The following is a 14,272-nucleotide window of genomic DNA, read 5'->3' as shown; positions in this document are numbered from 1 at the left end:
AGGATTTCTTTACGGCTTCCTGGAAAGCTCCTTGTCCTTTGTTAGAGCGGCACACTGCAAGGTTAAATTGGTGGGTGTGCCCGCACTACAAATACCTTCGAGATAAGATAGCTCATGCTTGTCACTTCAACTCGCTTAATTTTTGTTATTAAGTCTCTTTTACGTCTTTGCCTTCGGAGGCGGGGCAGGCTGGGCTAAGGCAAGGTTTATCCCTCTGCATGCAGGGAAAGTGCTGATGTTGGCCTGACCTTCCCAGCTCCGTAACTCCAAGAGGCATCTCCGTTGTCACTGTGCAGTGACTATTGTGGGTGTCTCCCCAGCGGAGCTGCACTTTACTGCTAGGGAGAGCATACACCAACCGGGAGCAAGTGGTGGCTGCTGGGTCCGTCCCGCCTTGCAGAAAGGGGATGTCATTTGGGGGTGGCCATCTTGTACTTGTGTAAGGGTGGAAGAGCTGTTGCATCCCTGTCTGTAAGAGGAGATGACAGGCTGCTTTAAAGCCTGCCTTGCCGCAGAGCTGAGTTTTTATGTTGTTGAGAGACTTCAGCTTCTGCAATGAGCAAAGCTCATGTTTTTCTGGGCCTTTTTGGGGGGGAATCTGAAGGCTTGCCTGGTTTCATAACCCTGCCCGTCTTACGTGTGAGTGCTAACTCAAACCATTCCTGCCTCTGGCCGGGGACACTGGGCATGAGCAGCCTTGTTGTGCAGCGTCAGTGAGGTTGTGTAAGTGAGGCTGACCAATAAAACCCGAATCGTCACCTGCCATGAGCCTGCTTGCAACTTTCACAGGCAGTAATGCATCTCTGGGGTGGCGATGGTTAATGCTGGTGCTGCCTGGGGATAGTCCCTGCTGCAGTTTCCGCTTCCCTGTCTCCCATAACAGCAAAGACTTGGCCCAGGGTGGCGATTGCTGCTGCTGCTCCCTTCTGTGTCCCCCAGGGCAGATCTGACCAGGAGGTGCAGTGACTTGGGAGTTTCTGGACAGCAGGATGAGCTGGCTGGAGGTAGTCACCTCCCTACTGCAGAACTGGTCTCTGCCCTCACACGGGCTCTTTCTAGAACATTCAAGAACCAGGGAGATACCAGACATCTTGCCTAAAGCACAGGCAGCCCAAGTAATAAACGTGGGGGTTTAATGGTTATTCCTTGAGGAAGGAATTCACGTTTATTTGCTGCTGGAAGCATTTAGGCTTTGTAGGATATTGCTTACTCCCCTTCCTTTCCCAGCCCAGACTGAGTGCTCTGTGTCTTCAGGTGTCCTTGAAAGTCCGAGCTCCTCTGTTTGAATTAAAAAAACCCCAAACCTCCTGTAGTGGGAAATGCCAAACATTCCTGTTATGTTTATAAGCCTGTTCCCTCCAGGAGAGCTCAGTCGGTGCTTTGTAAGTACAGGATAGTGGGAGGTAGCAGGAAATGTTGGAAAGCAAAGGTGGTTGCTAGCAGGGCACGGTGCTGCAGGCACATGGGTGTTCGGGATACCTTCTGGCTGCTGTGTTTCTGCTCTCTCCCCTGGACAAGGTCATGGTGTCTCTGATGACTTTGCTGAGCTCACTGAAGTGCTTGTGAGGGGGGTTCTGGCTGGGAACTTCCCTTCATGTACTTGCAGACGCTTCAGGGGGGTTAAAATTATACATGCCAATGACTTGGGTGGGTGGGGGATTTCCAGGAGATAAGGAGAGCTCACATTGCCTATTTTAAAAACTCCCAAGTCATGCTCTGGGCACAGTTTCCATCTCTGAATCCTCTTGTTTCATATCCCTAATTCCTAGAGGCTGTGCAGACCCACTCGCCTGTGTGGAAGTGATTTCCCAGCAAAGGCCTGTTGTTTTTGGCATCTGGAGAAGCTTGTGCTGCTCTACAGGTGTCTGAGGATGCAGCAGCAAGTGTTAGAGGGCTAAACCACAATGTTTTAGGGCGAGCAGCAGCTTTTCCTATAATAATGGGACTTTGTCTGGCTTTTTATGTGGGCAAACTTTCTTGTTGTGACTCCGGTGAATCAGCAGCTTCTGGCAGGGCTGAGGGAAAGGAGATTTTGCCAGGACAAATTATGGTTTTCTCTGCCCTGGCTTCTTTGTGCCGCATGGGAGCAGGGCGATGGTGAGTCAGGGCTGCCTGCGAGAGTATCCGCACGTACGTGGGGCAGGTCTGCGGAGCGCAGGAGGCCGAGGGGAGGAGCGTTGGCATGGGCAGGCACATGGCAAGCCACCTCCTGCCTGTTCTCAGAGCTGTGGCTTCCAGCTCTGACAAAGCTTTTGGGGTTATTAGTGCCTCTGTTTCTAACCTGAATGCTCTGAGCTGGCTGGTGTGTGCAGCTAACACTGGTTTGTGAGTTACTGGGGTTTTTTTGTGTCTGCTTGGGGCAGGCAGAACAAACCTGCGCAACAGCCTGTGTTTCCATGAGCACCACACTAAAGGTGTATCTTCTAGGTGAAGGCAGTTTATGCTGAAAGAGCAGCCTGCTTTGAATATACCCTGTGTGCCCAGGGGATGAAGTTTGAAGTGAAGGTGGTGTTTGAAGTCAGAGCTAGTGATCTGCCCATGCCAGCAGCCACCACCTTGCATCACTTACCAGAGGCTCTCGGAACACCAGCGCCTGGGCAGGTTGAAGAGGACAGACAGCTTTTAGCTGCCACTGCTGCTTGAGAACACAGTGACTGTGGTGCAGCCTGAAGTGAGCCATTAGGAGTGCCCAGGGGCACCAGTGCTGCTGAGAATGGGCCTCCTCCCATCCCAGCGGACAGTTAAACTTCAGTTCAGCTTCCTCCTGGGATTGTGGGCTGTTCCTGTGTTGTGGGGATACTCTAGTCCTGTAGAGGCAAGCAGCTTGAGTTCTGAGAGTTGTTTTTATGCAAACATTGAGACAAGATAGCAATTTTAAATGTCGAGGTGGTTTGCTGCTGCTCTGGGTGAGGGGGAGGGATGGGGCAGACCTGCAGCATCCTCAGTTGAAGGCTGTCTGTGAGTGTATTAAATCTTCAGTCTTTGTGTTCTCTGCCAAGGTGTTGTGTTTAATCAGCCCAAGTCTACTTGCTGGCACAGGCTTAAATGATGGGGGTTAAGCTTAGGTGACTTGCCATGATTAGGTGCTCCTCAGCAGAAGATTACCTGTGTGAGAGTGTCTGCAGTCATGCTCGTGCCACGCTGCCCCGCTCCCTGGTTATGATGGGATGTGCAGTGGAGGCCTGTAGGAAAACTGACTCGAGAGCTGGGAGGGAGGAGGCAGAGTCTCTGCCTGTGCATTCAAGTGCTTGAATTTTGTTGCGTTGTGTAGCTCCAAGGGAAGACTGGCAATGAAGAGAAGCTATGAAGGGAACATCTGCATAGAAGGCAGGTGAGCTTTGGGTGGTGTATGTGGGGGATGACATGGAAATAGAAGTGTGTCTTGCCTGTATCTAAGACTCTCAAGTAGGAACGAAAAGATAGCTTGACCCAGTAGCAGCCTGCTTGTTACCTCCATATTCATCATGTGGGTGTGTTGGTGTCTCTGCTTGATGAGCCAGTTTGGGTGATTCCTAAACCTGGCACCACTTTCTTCTCTTCCAGACACAGGATTCCAGCAACAATGTCGAAGCACCATGATGCAGGGACTGCTTTCATCCAGACCCAGCAGCTGCACGCTGCCATGGCTGACACCTTCCTGGAGCACATGTGCCGCTTGGACATCGACTCGGAGCCAACCATCGCAAGGAACACGGGCATCATCTGCACCATCGGTAGGTGATTCCTAGATAGGAGAGGGTTGCAGCTGGGAAGCCCTGTGTTGGTGAAACTTGTTAGGGAAAGTGGGAGAAGGTTTCAGCTTTCATCCTTTGCCAGGGCTGAACTTGTGTGTTGAAAGAACATGAGTTTCCCATGTCTGCCTAACCCATGTTATTGCTAGGAGTGAATCCAGTAGTTGGGGAACTCAGGACTGCTTAGGCTCTGCTGAGCTCCTCAAGGCAAGTTAAAACAGTCTTTGCTGCTGCAGGTATGATCTGCTTCAGTGCTGAGTAAGTCTGTATCCATCAGACCTTTTCTCTTCTGCATGAAACGGCCTATTGTGAGCAGGTTATCTCATTATTTTTGCGAAGTTAATATTCAAACTCTTTCTTGGTGCTACAGGACAAGGGGGAATGGGTTTAAACTGACAGAGAGAAGAGTGAGATTAGATATAACGGAAGAAATTTTTCTCTGTGAGGGTGGTGGGACACTGGCACAGGGTGCCCAGAGGAGCTGTGGCTGCCCTATCCCTGACAGTGTTCAAGGCCAGGTTGGCCACGGGCTTGGAGCAACCTTCTCTAGTGGAAGGTGTCCCTGCCCGTGGCAGGGGGCTGGAACTGGATGAGCTTTAAGGTCCCTTCAACCTAAACCAGTCTCTGATTCTTCCTCCTAGGCCCAGCCTCCCGCTCAGTGGAGAAGCTGAAGGAAATGATCAAATCTGGGATGAATGTTGCTCGCCTCAACTTCTCTCATGGCACCCACGAGGTAAGAGTGGGTCTAAGATGATAAGGCCTGACTGGGCCATGTGTCTGCTGACTGTCCCTCATGGAAGAGGGAAATCCAGCTCAGTCCAGACTAGCCTAGGTATGGGAAAGTGAAACTTCTGGGGGAGGCATGCTGGTTGTGCATATTGAGCCTGTGTAATTGCTGATAACAATTAACTTTTGAAAGCGGTTCAAGCTGGTTCCACACCTTTCTCTGTACCAGGAAGCCAGGTAACTGGTATTTGACACTTCAGTGCCAACTGAAGTGTCAAAGGCAACTTCATTGCCTGCCGTGAAACTCTTCAGTTCTTCCTCATGTCCTGCCATTCGCTGTACAAAGCTGCTGTTTCTCAGTTAATAGCAGAAGCCAACAACATTTATCCCTCTTCAGGTGCTCACAAGAGTATACAACTACCAGTTGCTCATGTCTCTTCGTTGCTGGGGGTTTTGCAAGCAGGGGATCAATGAATACCCTTGTCTCAAAAGAAAACTGTTAGTGATTTGAATTACTGTGCTTAATTGAAAGAATTGAACTCCTGGCTTTGCTCAGGCAGCCTGCTCTGGTGGCACTCCTGGCAGTCACAAGGTTAGCACCATGGTGCTGGGGAGGTGGTGCAGTGAGCGTATAGGAATAAGGTCAAAAGAAATGGACACTGTGTGTGGCAGATGAGCCCTTACTGATATAAATAGATGAGATCCTCAGTGATACTGGAGGAGCTGAGGATCCCATTCCAGGTTGCCTGGAATGGCACCCTGAGCCTTCCTACTGAGTTTTTTTTTTTTACCCTGGCTGCCCTCCAGCATTCAAAATGTCAGGTGGTAGCCAGCAGCAGCTGTAGGTGGCTTTACTTACTGAACCATGAGTCTCCTGGGGTGTAACAGTTTGGCCTCTCACCCTGGTGGCCTTTAAAGGCCACAGGGCACTGTCAGAATCGAAAGGTCTGATGCTTAACTGTGCAAAACCATCAGCCTCGACTAAAGGCCCTGGGGCAGTGTCAGTGCATAGCCTGCAGTTAGCAGTATCTGCCTGGAGAAAGAGTAGTGTGGAGTAACTCTGCCCCTTGCCGTCAAACCCTGCAGCTGGGTGGTGCTGGGGCCTGTTGGCTTGTCGGGGGTGAGTTGGTGGCCAGGCTGAAGCTGGGAATTCTCAAACCCTTCCTGCCCAGCAGAGCTGCCACTGTGGTTTGGGCACTTGTTACCTGAGGTCAAGGACAGGGACTGTGGCTTTCTGCTCTGGCTGAGGTCTGATTGTACATTTCATACAGATGAGGGAGGTGAGGTTACAGCAGAGCCTGGTCTTGCTGTCACCTCCTGTGTGGCTGTTGGCTGCAGCCAGTCTTAAGTTTGAGTCCCCTCCTGGTTCCTCCAAAACACTCCAATTTCTAGTGAAGCCGCAAAGAGTTTTCATCTGTTGTGACTGCCTCAGTTCTTGTGTCTGCCCAAAGCATTTAACAGGGCTTCAACTTTAACAGAATTGCTTTAGCACTTGGCTGCCAGCCTTTTATATAGGAAAAAAAAGGCTTTTACTTCCATCTCTGCCCACATTCCTGTTCTGCATACGTAACCCTTGAGGAAGCCAGACTCCTAGGAGCAAGTTAGACCTTGTTATCAAACTAAGAAGTAAAAATCCCAGGAGACTGGGACCAGGCAAACATGATAGCACCCTTCAGGCAGGATTTCTGAACTGCACCCACCTAGACTGTGGTGTGTGGAAGGGTTGGGGCCTTCTCAGTCTCAACTTACCCACTCAGTCAATAACCTAAATTGCACTTTCTGCTCTAGAGTTAGCAGTTGCAGCATATCTATGGCTGAGGGCACACACATGAACTTTAGCACAGCTTTTTCCAGCCCCACCTTCCTGGTGCTTGCATATTGTCCCTGTGATCGTGAAGTGGGTGTGCAGGGCTTGTGTCAAGGCAGGTGAGTGGCGTGAGGGGAGCAGAGTGCTTCCAGAGAGTCAGGGCAAAAGCCTCTGGTCTGTGGCACTGAGGGGGGAAAGGGTATTTCTTATCTACGAAAGCCTGTTAAGTGTTATACAACATGCAGTCAAGGTTATCTCTTAATGTTGTTGAAGCAAGTAAAGTAAACTGATCTGCTGGTCATCTAAAGCTTGTTTAAGGTGGTTGGGATGGGAATTTCCCCACAGAACTGTCTGTCCAGACACAGGCAGCATTAGCAAAATGCTCTTGCACATGTGGAAGTTGGGTGCATGGTGCTGGAATCTTGAAATTCTGGCTGTGATTGCTTTGGCTCTCAAAATAAAATTAAAATACTTCAATAGATAAAGGATCTGCTGAGAGGATGTTATCTTCAGGGGAAATTGAAGCTTAAGAGTTGTAAAAAAAGCTTGTCTGTCTGCTCACCTGTGGGACTGATAAGAGGGGTCAGGCCTGAAGGCAGCATTGCAGCAGAACTTCTGGAAGCATTGTTCCTAAAGGCCTGTTGGTTGGTGGGCCATCTTCAGATGGCAAGTGTGTGTCCTGATGGAAAATCAGCTGAGTGCCTGGGCTGTCTGCTTGAGTTGTCCTTCTGGGGTTACAAGTGGGGCCAGTGAAGGCACAGCCAGATAAGTGCTGGGCTTCACTTTCATGTGGGGAAGGCCATTGTATCCTCATGCTCTGCTTCTCTGGAGGTTGTCTGAATTAAACTCTCAAGCTACAACTGAAACTGAGTGTAATGCAAGAGCAGAGCTGTCAGCTTGGGCAGCTTTTGGGGTGTGTAGTGATCTCTTTCATAAGTGGTGGTGTAGAAATGGCCTGAATGTTTCCATCTCTTTCCTTGCCAGTATCATGAGGGCACAATCAAGAACGTGCGAGAAGCTACAGAGAGCTTTGCTTCTGATCCCATCACCTACAGACCTGTGGCTATTGCACTGGATACCAAGGGACCCGAAATCCGAACTGGACTGATTAAGGGAGTAAGTTGCTCTTTTTTTCCACCCCTCACATGTTTTTCACCATGTGAGCCTGGATACCCTGATATGCCTGTGGCCTTTCGAAATAAAAAGTGTTTTTAGGGACCAAGGTAATGAACCATCTACCCCGAGTCTGGCTGATCAGCTGCCAGCTGGGAGGTGGTTGCATGCTGGTTTTTAGTGCTTTTGCTGAACTGCATGTTTTGACATGCAGAGCGGCACAGCAGAAGTGGAGCTGAAGAAGGGTGCATCTCTCAAAGTGACCCTGGATGATACCTTCATGGAGAGCTGTGATGAGAACGTGCTGTGGTTAGACTACAAGAACCTCACCAAGGTTGTAGAAGTTGGCAGCAAAATCTATGTGGATGATGGTCTGATTTCCTTGCTGGTTAAGGAGAGAGGTGGGTAGCAACCATTCCCACTATGCCTGTTTGGTTTTGCCTCTGAATGTATTTGTGCTTTCCTTCTAGAAACTGGTTTTCTTTTTCTTAGCTTGCAGTTGGATGTTAAAGGACAGGCTGACAGACTTGGGGTTCTTTGGCCTGGAGAAGAGAAGGCTCCTGAAGGGGAGACCGTAGAGCAGCTCCCGGTGCCTAAAGGGCTCCAGGAAACCTGGAGAGGGGCTTTGGACAAGGGCCTGGAGGGACAGGACAAGGGGAATGGCTTGAACCTGCCAGAGGGGAGATTGAGCTGAGCTCTGAGGCAGAAGCTCTTCCCTGTGAGGGTGCTGAGGCGCTGGCACAGGGTGCCCAGAGAAGCTGTGGCTGCCCCATCCCTGGCAGTGTTCAAGGCCAGGTTGGACACAGGGGCTTGGAGCAACCTGCTCTAGTGGAAGGTGTCCCTGCCCGTGGCAGGGGGTTGGAACTGGATGAGCTTTAAGGTCCCTTCTAACCCAAACCATTCTGTGGTATGATTCTATGAGTACATGGGTCTTAATGCCACAGTGAGAATTTGAACAAAACTTTTTCTACTTCAAGTGTAGCAAGTGTCCAAAAACTTCATCTGGTTTCACTGGACTTGTCATCTAAGCCCCCTCTTCAGTGATGAATGTGTGGAAGAGACATACAGTGCTCATGATCAAAACCTGTTAAGTGGGGCTAATTAATACTTTTATGCAGGATTTTACTAGTTTTACAGTGTAGACTCTGAGTTTTGTAGTTAGAGACAGAACTGGCTTTAAATGGTAGTGTAGAGGTGGGGGTTAGCCCTTTGCAGTGCTGCCTAAACCACTCTAGCCTCAAGATGTTGCCTCATATCCCAGTGTAGGGAGATGGAGGTGAGGCTTTCAGGGTGCTCAGTTTGGACTTACGTAACAAGGGCAGCCTGGTAGCTTTTTTGGGAGAGGCAGTCCCAACCTCCTGCATGGAACAATTAGCATCTTCTCCAAGAGCAGTGCAGAAATGGTTTTAGGCCAGTCTGTTGTGCTCCCATGGGTAAATTGCAAGCTTGTGTGTTACATAAATGCTCTGAAGAGATGGGTGATATGCTTTCTATTGTGTGTGGTCGCTGCTGGCGCTCTGAGGCAGGGAGGTGGTGTGGGTGCTCCAGCAGGAAGCTTCTGGTAAACGCCAACTGTAGGAACACATCCCTTTCAGGCAAGGACTATGTTTTGACGGAGGTGGAGAATGGTGGCATGCTGGGCAGCAAGAAGGGAGTGAACCTGCCCGGCGCTGCGGTTGACCTGCCTGCAGTCTCTGAGAAGGACATCCAGGACCTAAAATTTGGTGTGGAGCAGAATGTGGATATGGTGTTTGCTTCCTTCATCCGCAAAGCTGCTGATGTCCATGCTGTCAGGAAGGTGCTAGGCGAAAAGGGAAAGAACATAAAGATCATCAGCAAGATTGAGAACCATGAGGGTGTGCGCAGGTGAGCTTTCAGAAAGCTTTATATGGCATTTGATACGTGTTGTGACTTGGTTTTGGTTTTCTTCCTCCTGCCTTGGCATTCCAGGATACTGAAATGGCATGGAGGGGGAGGACAGAAGGTGTTTTGCACAGCACATGGGGTAACAAAGCTCTTCTCTTGCTGTCAGGTTTGATGAGATCCTGGAGGCCAGCGATGGCATCATGGTGGCCCGTGGTGACCTGGGCATTGAGATCCCTGCTGAAAAAGTCTTCCTTGCCCAGAAGATGATGATTGGGCGCTGCAACAGGGCTGGTAAACCTGTCATCTGTGCCACTCAGGTACTGGAAATGCAGCTGGGAACACAGGGTGTGAATGTCAGTAGCTCTCATGGCATGACTGTTCTCTGCGGTGAGATGCCTAGAGCAAAGAGGGTTTGCTCATAGCTTGGGGTGCTGCTTTAAAGATGTTCAGGGTCTTCACCAGGAAGGTTACGGGACCTCTTGTGTGGCTGCTGAAGGTTTTACCCCTTAAAGGCATTATGAGCCTTTTAGGTTGAATAACTAAATTCTGGGTAAGAAAATGGCATGTGCTTTTGCCTTGGCATCTTGTAGCAGCACATCTGTGTCCAACAGAACATTTGTGAAGGTTCCCAGGTGTATTAAAAGATGTACCCACACTGCAGTGTCAGAAGGAACTGAGGGAAAGATCCATCCCCTCATTATTCTGGGAGTGGGAGAAGGAGAGCTGGTGCTCTCATGGTTCCAGTAGATGTCACATGTGCGCAGTCCCGGGGCACTGGGAGGACTGGTTTCCTGGCTGCACTTGCTCTGTGCACTGGCTGCGGAAGTAAAAACTCTAAACTGTAGCCACCAGGCAGGGCTCTGTAGCACAGCGGTGTATGCTCCTTCCTCTTCCTGTATTGCAGCTGAAACACAGCCTCAGGTGGTGTTTCATGAGGAAATGAGTGGTGTTTGCCCAGTGGTGAGCTCCAGCTGGGGAAAGCTGAGTGCTTGGGCAAGGCAGAAGAGATGTCCAGGCTGCTGTGTGTGGAGGTACCCTGGCTTCTGGGAGAAGGGGGCAGGAAGAGCTAATGGAAAGGAGGAGCTTTTCCTTGTGAAAGCTGTTGTTTGCTGCTCTCTTAAATGCTTAAGAGGCTGGTGGTAGCTGTTCTGAGATTACATATTAAAGAATTTGAAATCTTGAGTTGGGTGAAGATGATTTTAGTTGGTGCAGACCTCACAGTTCACCTATTTCTAGATGAAAAAAACAGCACCCTAGGTACTAATTTGGGAACATGTGGCTGGATTTCAGCTTCTAGAGAGCTCAGAGGTCCTTGGGCCAAGCCCTGTGCTGAAAAGTTTTATTGGAAAGTTGGAGTACTAGGTCTGTGGTTTCATGTGGGTTAAATCTCCCTGGAAAAGGAGTGAATGAGGAACAGGAACAAAATGAAATGGGTTGGTTTTTCTTGCTGGTAGATACTTTAATTCAAAGCTGGTGAGGGACCAGGCCCCTCACCATCCCGTACCCATAGAAGAACTCTTCAAGCTGCATTCTGTCTTCTGCCTTATATATAAAGTACATTGAAGTGCACTACTGAAAAAGCAGCAGCTTCCTTCTGCAGTGTCTTGATTCCTTTGGCTTTCCTCTTCTTCCAGATGCTGGAAAGTATGATCAAGAAGCCTCGCCCAACCCGCGCTGAGGGCAGCGATGTTGCTAATGCTGTCTTGGATGGAGCTGACTGCATCATGCTCTCTGGAGAGACTGCCAAGGGAGACTACCCGCTAGAGGCTGTGCGCATGCAGCACGCTGTGAGTACTGCCTTGGCTCTCGGGAGCAGTCCTTTATTGCCCCTGTCTTCCAGCTGAGCCGGGCACCTGCAGATCTAGATGTGGCTTGGGCTGGGTGGCAGCACCTCACAGTCCAAAGTAATGGTATCAGCTGGGTTGGAAAAGACCTTTAAGCTCATCAAGTCCAACCATTCCCCAGCACTGCCAAGGCCACCACTAAATCCATGGTACTTAGGGCCTCATTTGTACGGTCTGTGAACACTCCCAGGGACGGTGATGCCAGCACTGCCCTGGGCAGCCTGTTCCAATGCCTGAGCACCCTTTGGGGAAGGAATTGTTCCTGATCTCTGGTCTAAACCTCCCCTGGTGCAGCTTGAGGCCGTTTCTTCACACTGTGGGTGTTTCTTTACCTAGTGTGGTCCCAAGGACATGAAACCTCACTTTATGTGCTCCAAAGCATGGGCAGGCAGAGTTGAGAACTGCTCTGCAGTGCTCCAGAATCTAAACTTCACTTTTCTCACACTTAATTCTCCTTAAGGGCTGGGTAAAGGGGGGGTTGCCATTACCTTGGTGTGAGTTTCTTCAAATGCCCTGTTTGTTGTGGCATATTAAATGCCTTAAACTCCTCCAAGGTCGAGGAGCTGCTTAAGCAGTTTATCTGTAGATAATGAAAGGTGTGGGCTGGCTCTGGGGGTGGGGGAGGCTCCTGAGTCTGGTTTGCAGCACTGGTGTGCTCAGGGTTGGGGGGTGTGTTGCATGAGTACTGACAGCACCGTGGTTTTCCATGCCTAAACTGCCAGAAACCTCTGCTCTGCTTTGAGTTCACTCAGCTCACGCTGCGGCTGATGGAAACCTGATGTCGAGTGTCCGAGTGTTGCTTCTACCCAGTTACCAGTGCTGTGACTTGCAGCAGTGCTAACTCCCACCAGTTTTAGTGCAATTCAGGTTACAGAGATGAATCAACTCAGCTAGTGTTTGCAGTGCATTATGGAAGTAATCTTTTATCTGGTCAATATGTGTGTTGTGGGGGTTTTTGGGGTGCAAAATGCAAAAAACGACTTGCTGATTCCTGGACAGTAACTGCTGGTATACAGGCTGAACACTAACAATGCAACTGAAAGGTTCTTCCTCGGTTTTCACCTCCTAAATCACAAGGGCTGACTTTCTACCAAGACTTGGAAACCTGCTGTTGGAAGCCTTCTGTCTGGGTTTCCATTCTGGCATTAATTCCTAGGCTCAGGCAGGTTGTATTGTACCTGTACCCTGAGCTCAGGATCTGTTGCATGTGCTTCCCTCTTCCTGCAGACCTGGGAATAGGGGTGTTTGCTCTGCCAGCCCTCTGGAGAAACACTGAAGGTTTAAACCTTCTGTGCAGAAGAGTAAATACAGGTTCACTTCGTTTAATATAATGTGGCACAGGCAGCAAGGTGCCAGCTCAGCAGTGGTAGGAGCACAGCCCCTTTGAGCTGACTGACTTGGTGTTAGTTGAGAGAAGCCCCAGCAATAGTGTAACCAGAATAACCATGGTCTGAACATCTGGAGCATGGCCGGAGCAGTTGAATATTTCCATTGGAAATGGCCAAGTGGTCACAGCAGGAAAGAGCTCTAGTGAAGAGTGGCTCCTCTGTGCATTCCCTGGCCTGAAACTGGTGTCAGTTTGGATTTATGTACTTATCCAGTGCTGCTACTGGAGTATTCCAAGTAAAGCTCCCTCTGTAGTGAAGTATAGACAGTAAATCTGGGCTGTCAGGTCAGGGTTTGCTCTATGTAGTATCCCTGCACCTCTCTAAAAGACCTGACCTGTCTGTCCCTGTCCCAGCAGCTTTCCTGGGACTCCACGGTGGTTTGCTCAGCGATCCCTTTCCACTGTCCTCTTGGAAACAAGTTTGCTTTTCAGTACCTGGCACCTCTGTGACAAAAATACCCTGTGCCTCAAGTTTAGTAGCAAGCTTCCAAATACTGGGCAGGCTGTTTCCTGCTTGTGGGAGTGGGCTTCCTTCCAATTCCAGTCCATGTTCCACAGTTGTCTTCAGAGGTCACCTTGGCCATGCTGTCTGACAGGACCGAGGTTTAAATAGCTGCCATTCTCCTTTCTGCCACCTCCACCCTGGTACCTCTGCCCATTTAACAGCTGGAACCCTTCTGGCCATTTCTGTATGAGTAACAGCAGTGGTGATGTGGAGTTAAGGAGTGCTGTACCCTCCTGCAGCTGCTCTCAAAGCAGATGTGTGTACACATCATCAAATGGCAAGTGTGAAGCCACAAGTAACAAACCAGACTCATTTAGGGTTGGCACTGGGCTGCTGTTTCTGCCTATCACATGTGTCCTGGTATTTTTAGACATAAGATACTTAACTACTTTGTCTTAAAACTGATATCTATGGAAGAGGGATAATTCCTGGCATCATGTAAAGCAATTAACATTGGAATAGCAAAATCGGTATTTGGAAGGGGTCTAATGACAAAGCTTTTACTATAACAGCGCTCTCTGCTTAAACGTAACTTGTCATGCTTTGTGCGGTGGCTGCTCACTTTCCAAAGCAACTGGATGGAGTTGTCCTCAAAAAGATGATGAACCTTTGCATGCTTTTCTAGTCTCTGCAAGCTTTCTTTATTGGGTTGTTGGGCTAATGCAGCCTTCGGAGATGAGAATTGTCTTTAAGCATGAGTGATGCCCCTCAGGCTGGGATGAACAGATCACTGAACCTGTGGCAAATGCTTAGCCTGAACAGAAGGCCCTTAGCTGTGTCTTCTGTACCTTGTCTGGCACTGTACAAACACCCCAACATGTTGTGACAACCCTATAAGGAAAACTTGTTCCTATTTTTATTTCTCTGTTACCAAAGGAGAAGTTATTACAGCACTTGAAGGTGAAACTTTGTTGGCTCTCAGGTTAATAAGTCTTTACTGGCTCTCAAGCTAAACTAAAACTAATGAAGCTGAGAGACACAGTCTCCCAAATTTAGGGTGATGTTGAAAGCACGCTGACTGTGTGTTGGCTCCATGAAGACTGTTCCAGCAGTGCTATGTGGTGGTGGGAGGGTATTGAGAAGGAGACACAGAGCTACAGAGGTTTCCTCTTGAGGAACTGGGCTGGGCCATCAGCAGGCTGGTAGATGGCATGAGAGGCTCTCAAGGAAGTAATAAGCAGCTGCAGCAGAGTGCTCTGACTCCTAGCTGTCTTGCTCTGCTCCTTGAAAAGCAGTCAGCGTTTGCATGCTCTTTAAAGGGTTTCAAAATACAGCAGGAATAACACCTATGGA

General features: G+C 49.4%; 1 protein-coding gene across 3 annotated transcripts in view; it reads left to right on the top strand.

Moving 5' to 3' along the window:
* Window positions 1-3,224: 3,224 nt before the first annotated feature.
* Window positions 3,225-14,272, top strand: part of PKM (pyruvate kinase, muscle) — a 15,110-nt gene continuing 4,062 nt past the window's right edge. For 2 of the 3 annotated variants that reach the window (XM_010021174.1, XM_010021175.1), the window contains exons 1-8: window positions 3,225-3,331; window positions 3,544-3,713; window positions 4,373-4,464; window positions 7,249-7,380; window positions 7,592-7,778; window positions 8,973-9,243; window positions 9,410-9,560; window positions 10,878-11,030. In XM_010021174.1, coding sequence (XP_010019476.1) covers window positions 3,291-3,331; window positions 3,544-3,713; window positions 4,373-4,464; window positions 7,249-7,380; window positions 7,592-7,778; window positions 8,973-9,243; window positions 9,410-9,560; window positions 10,878-11,030 — 1,197 coding nt within the window. In that variant the 5' untranslated portion in view covers window positions 3,225-3,290. Of the gene's footprint in view, window positions 3,332-3,543; window positions 3,718-4,372; window positions 4,465-7,248; window positions 7,381-7,591; window positions 7,779-8,972; window positions 9,244-9,409; window positions 9,561-10,877; window positions 11,031-14,272 lie in introns of those variants that run through there. The other variant, XM_010021176.1, reaches the window with a different exon arrangement.

The sequence above is a fragment of the Nestor notabilis genome, unplaced genomic scaffold, assembly GCF_000696875.1.
Source record: "Nestor notabilis isolate BGI_N333 unplaced genomic scaffold, ASM69687v1 scaffold32238, whole genome shotgun sequence".
NCBI classification, from domain to species: Eukaryota; Metazoa; Chordata; class Aves; order Psittaciformes; family Psittacidae; genus Nestor; species Nestor notabilis.
This window is presented reverse-complemented; position numbering and strand designations above follow the sequence as displayed.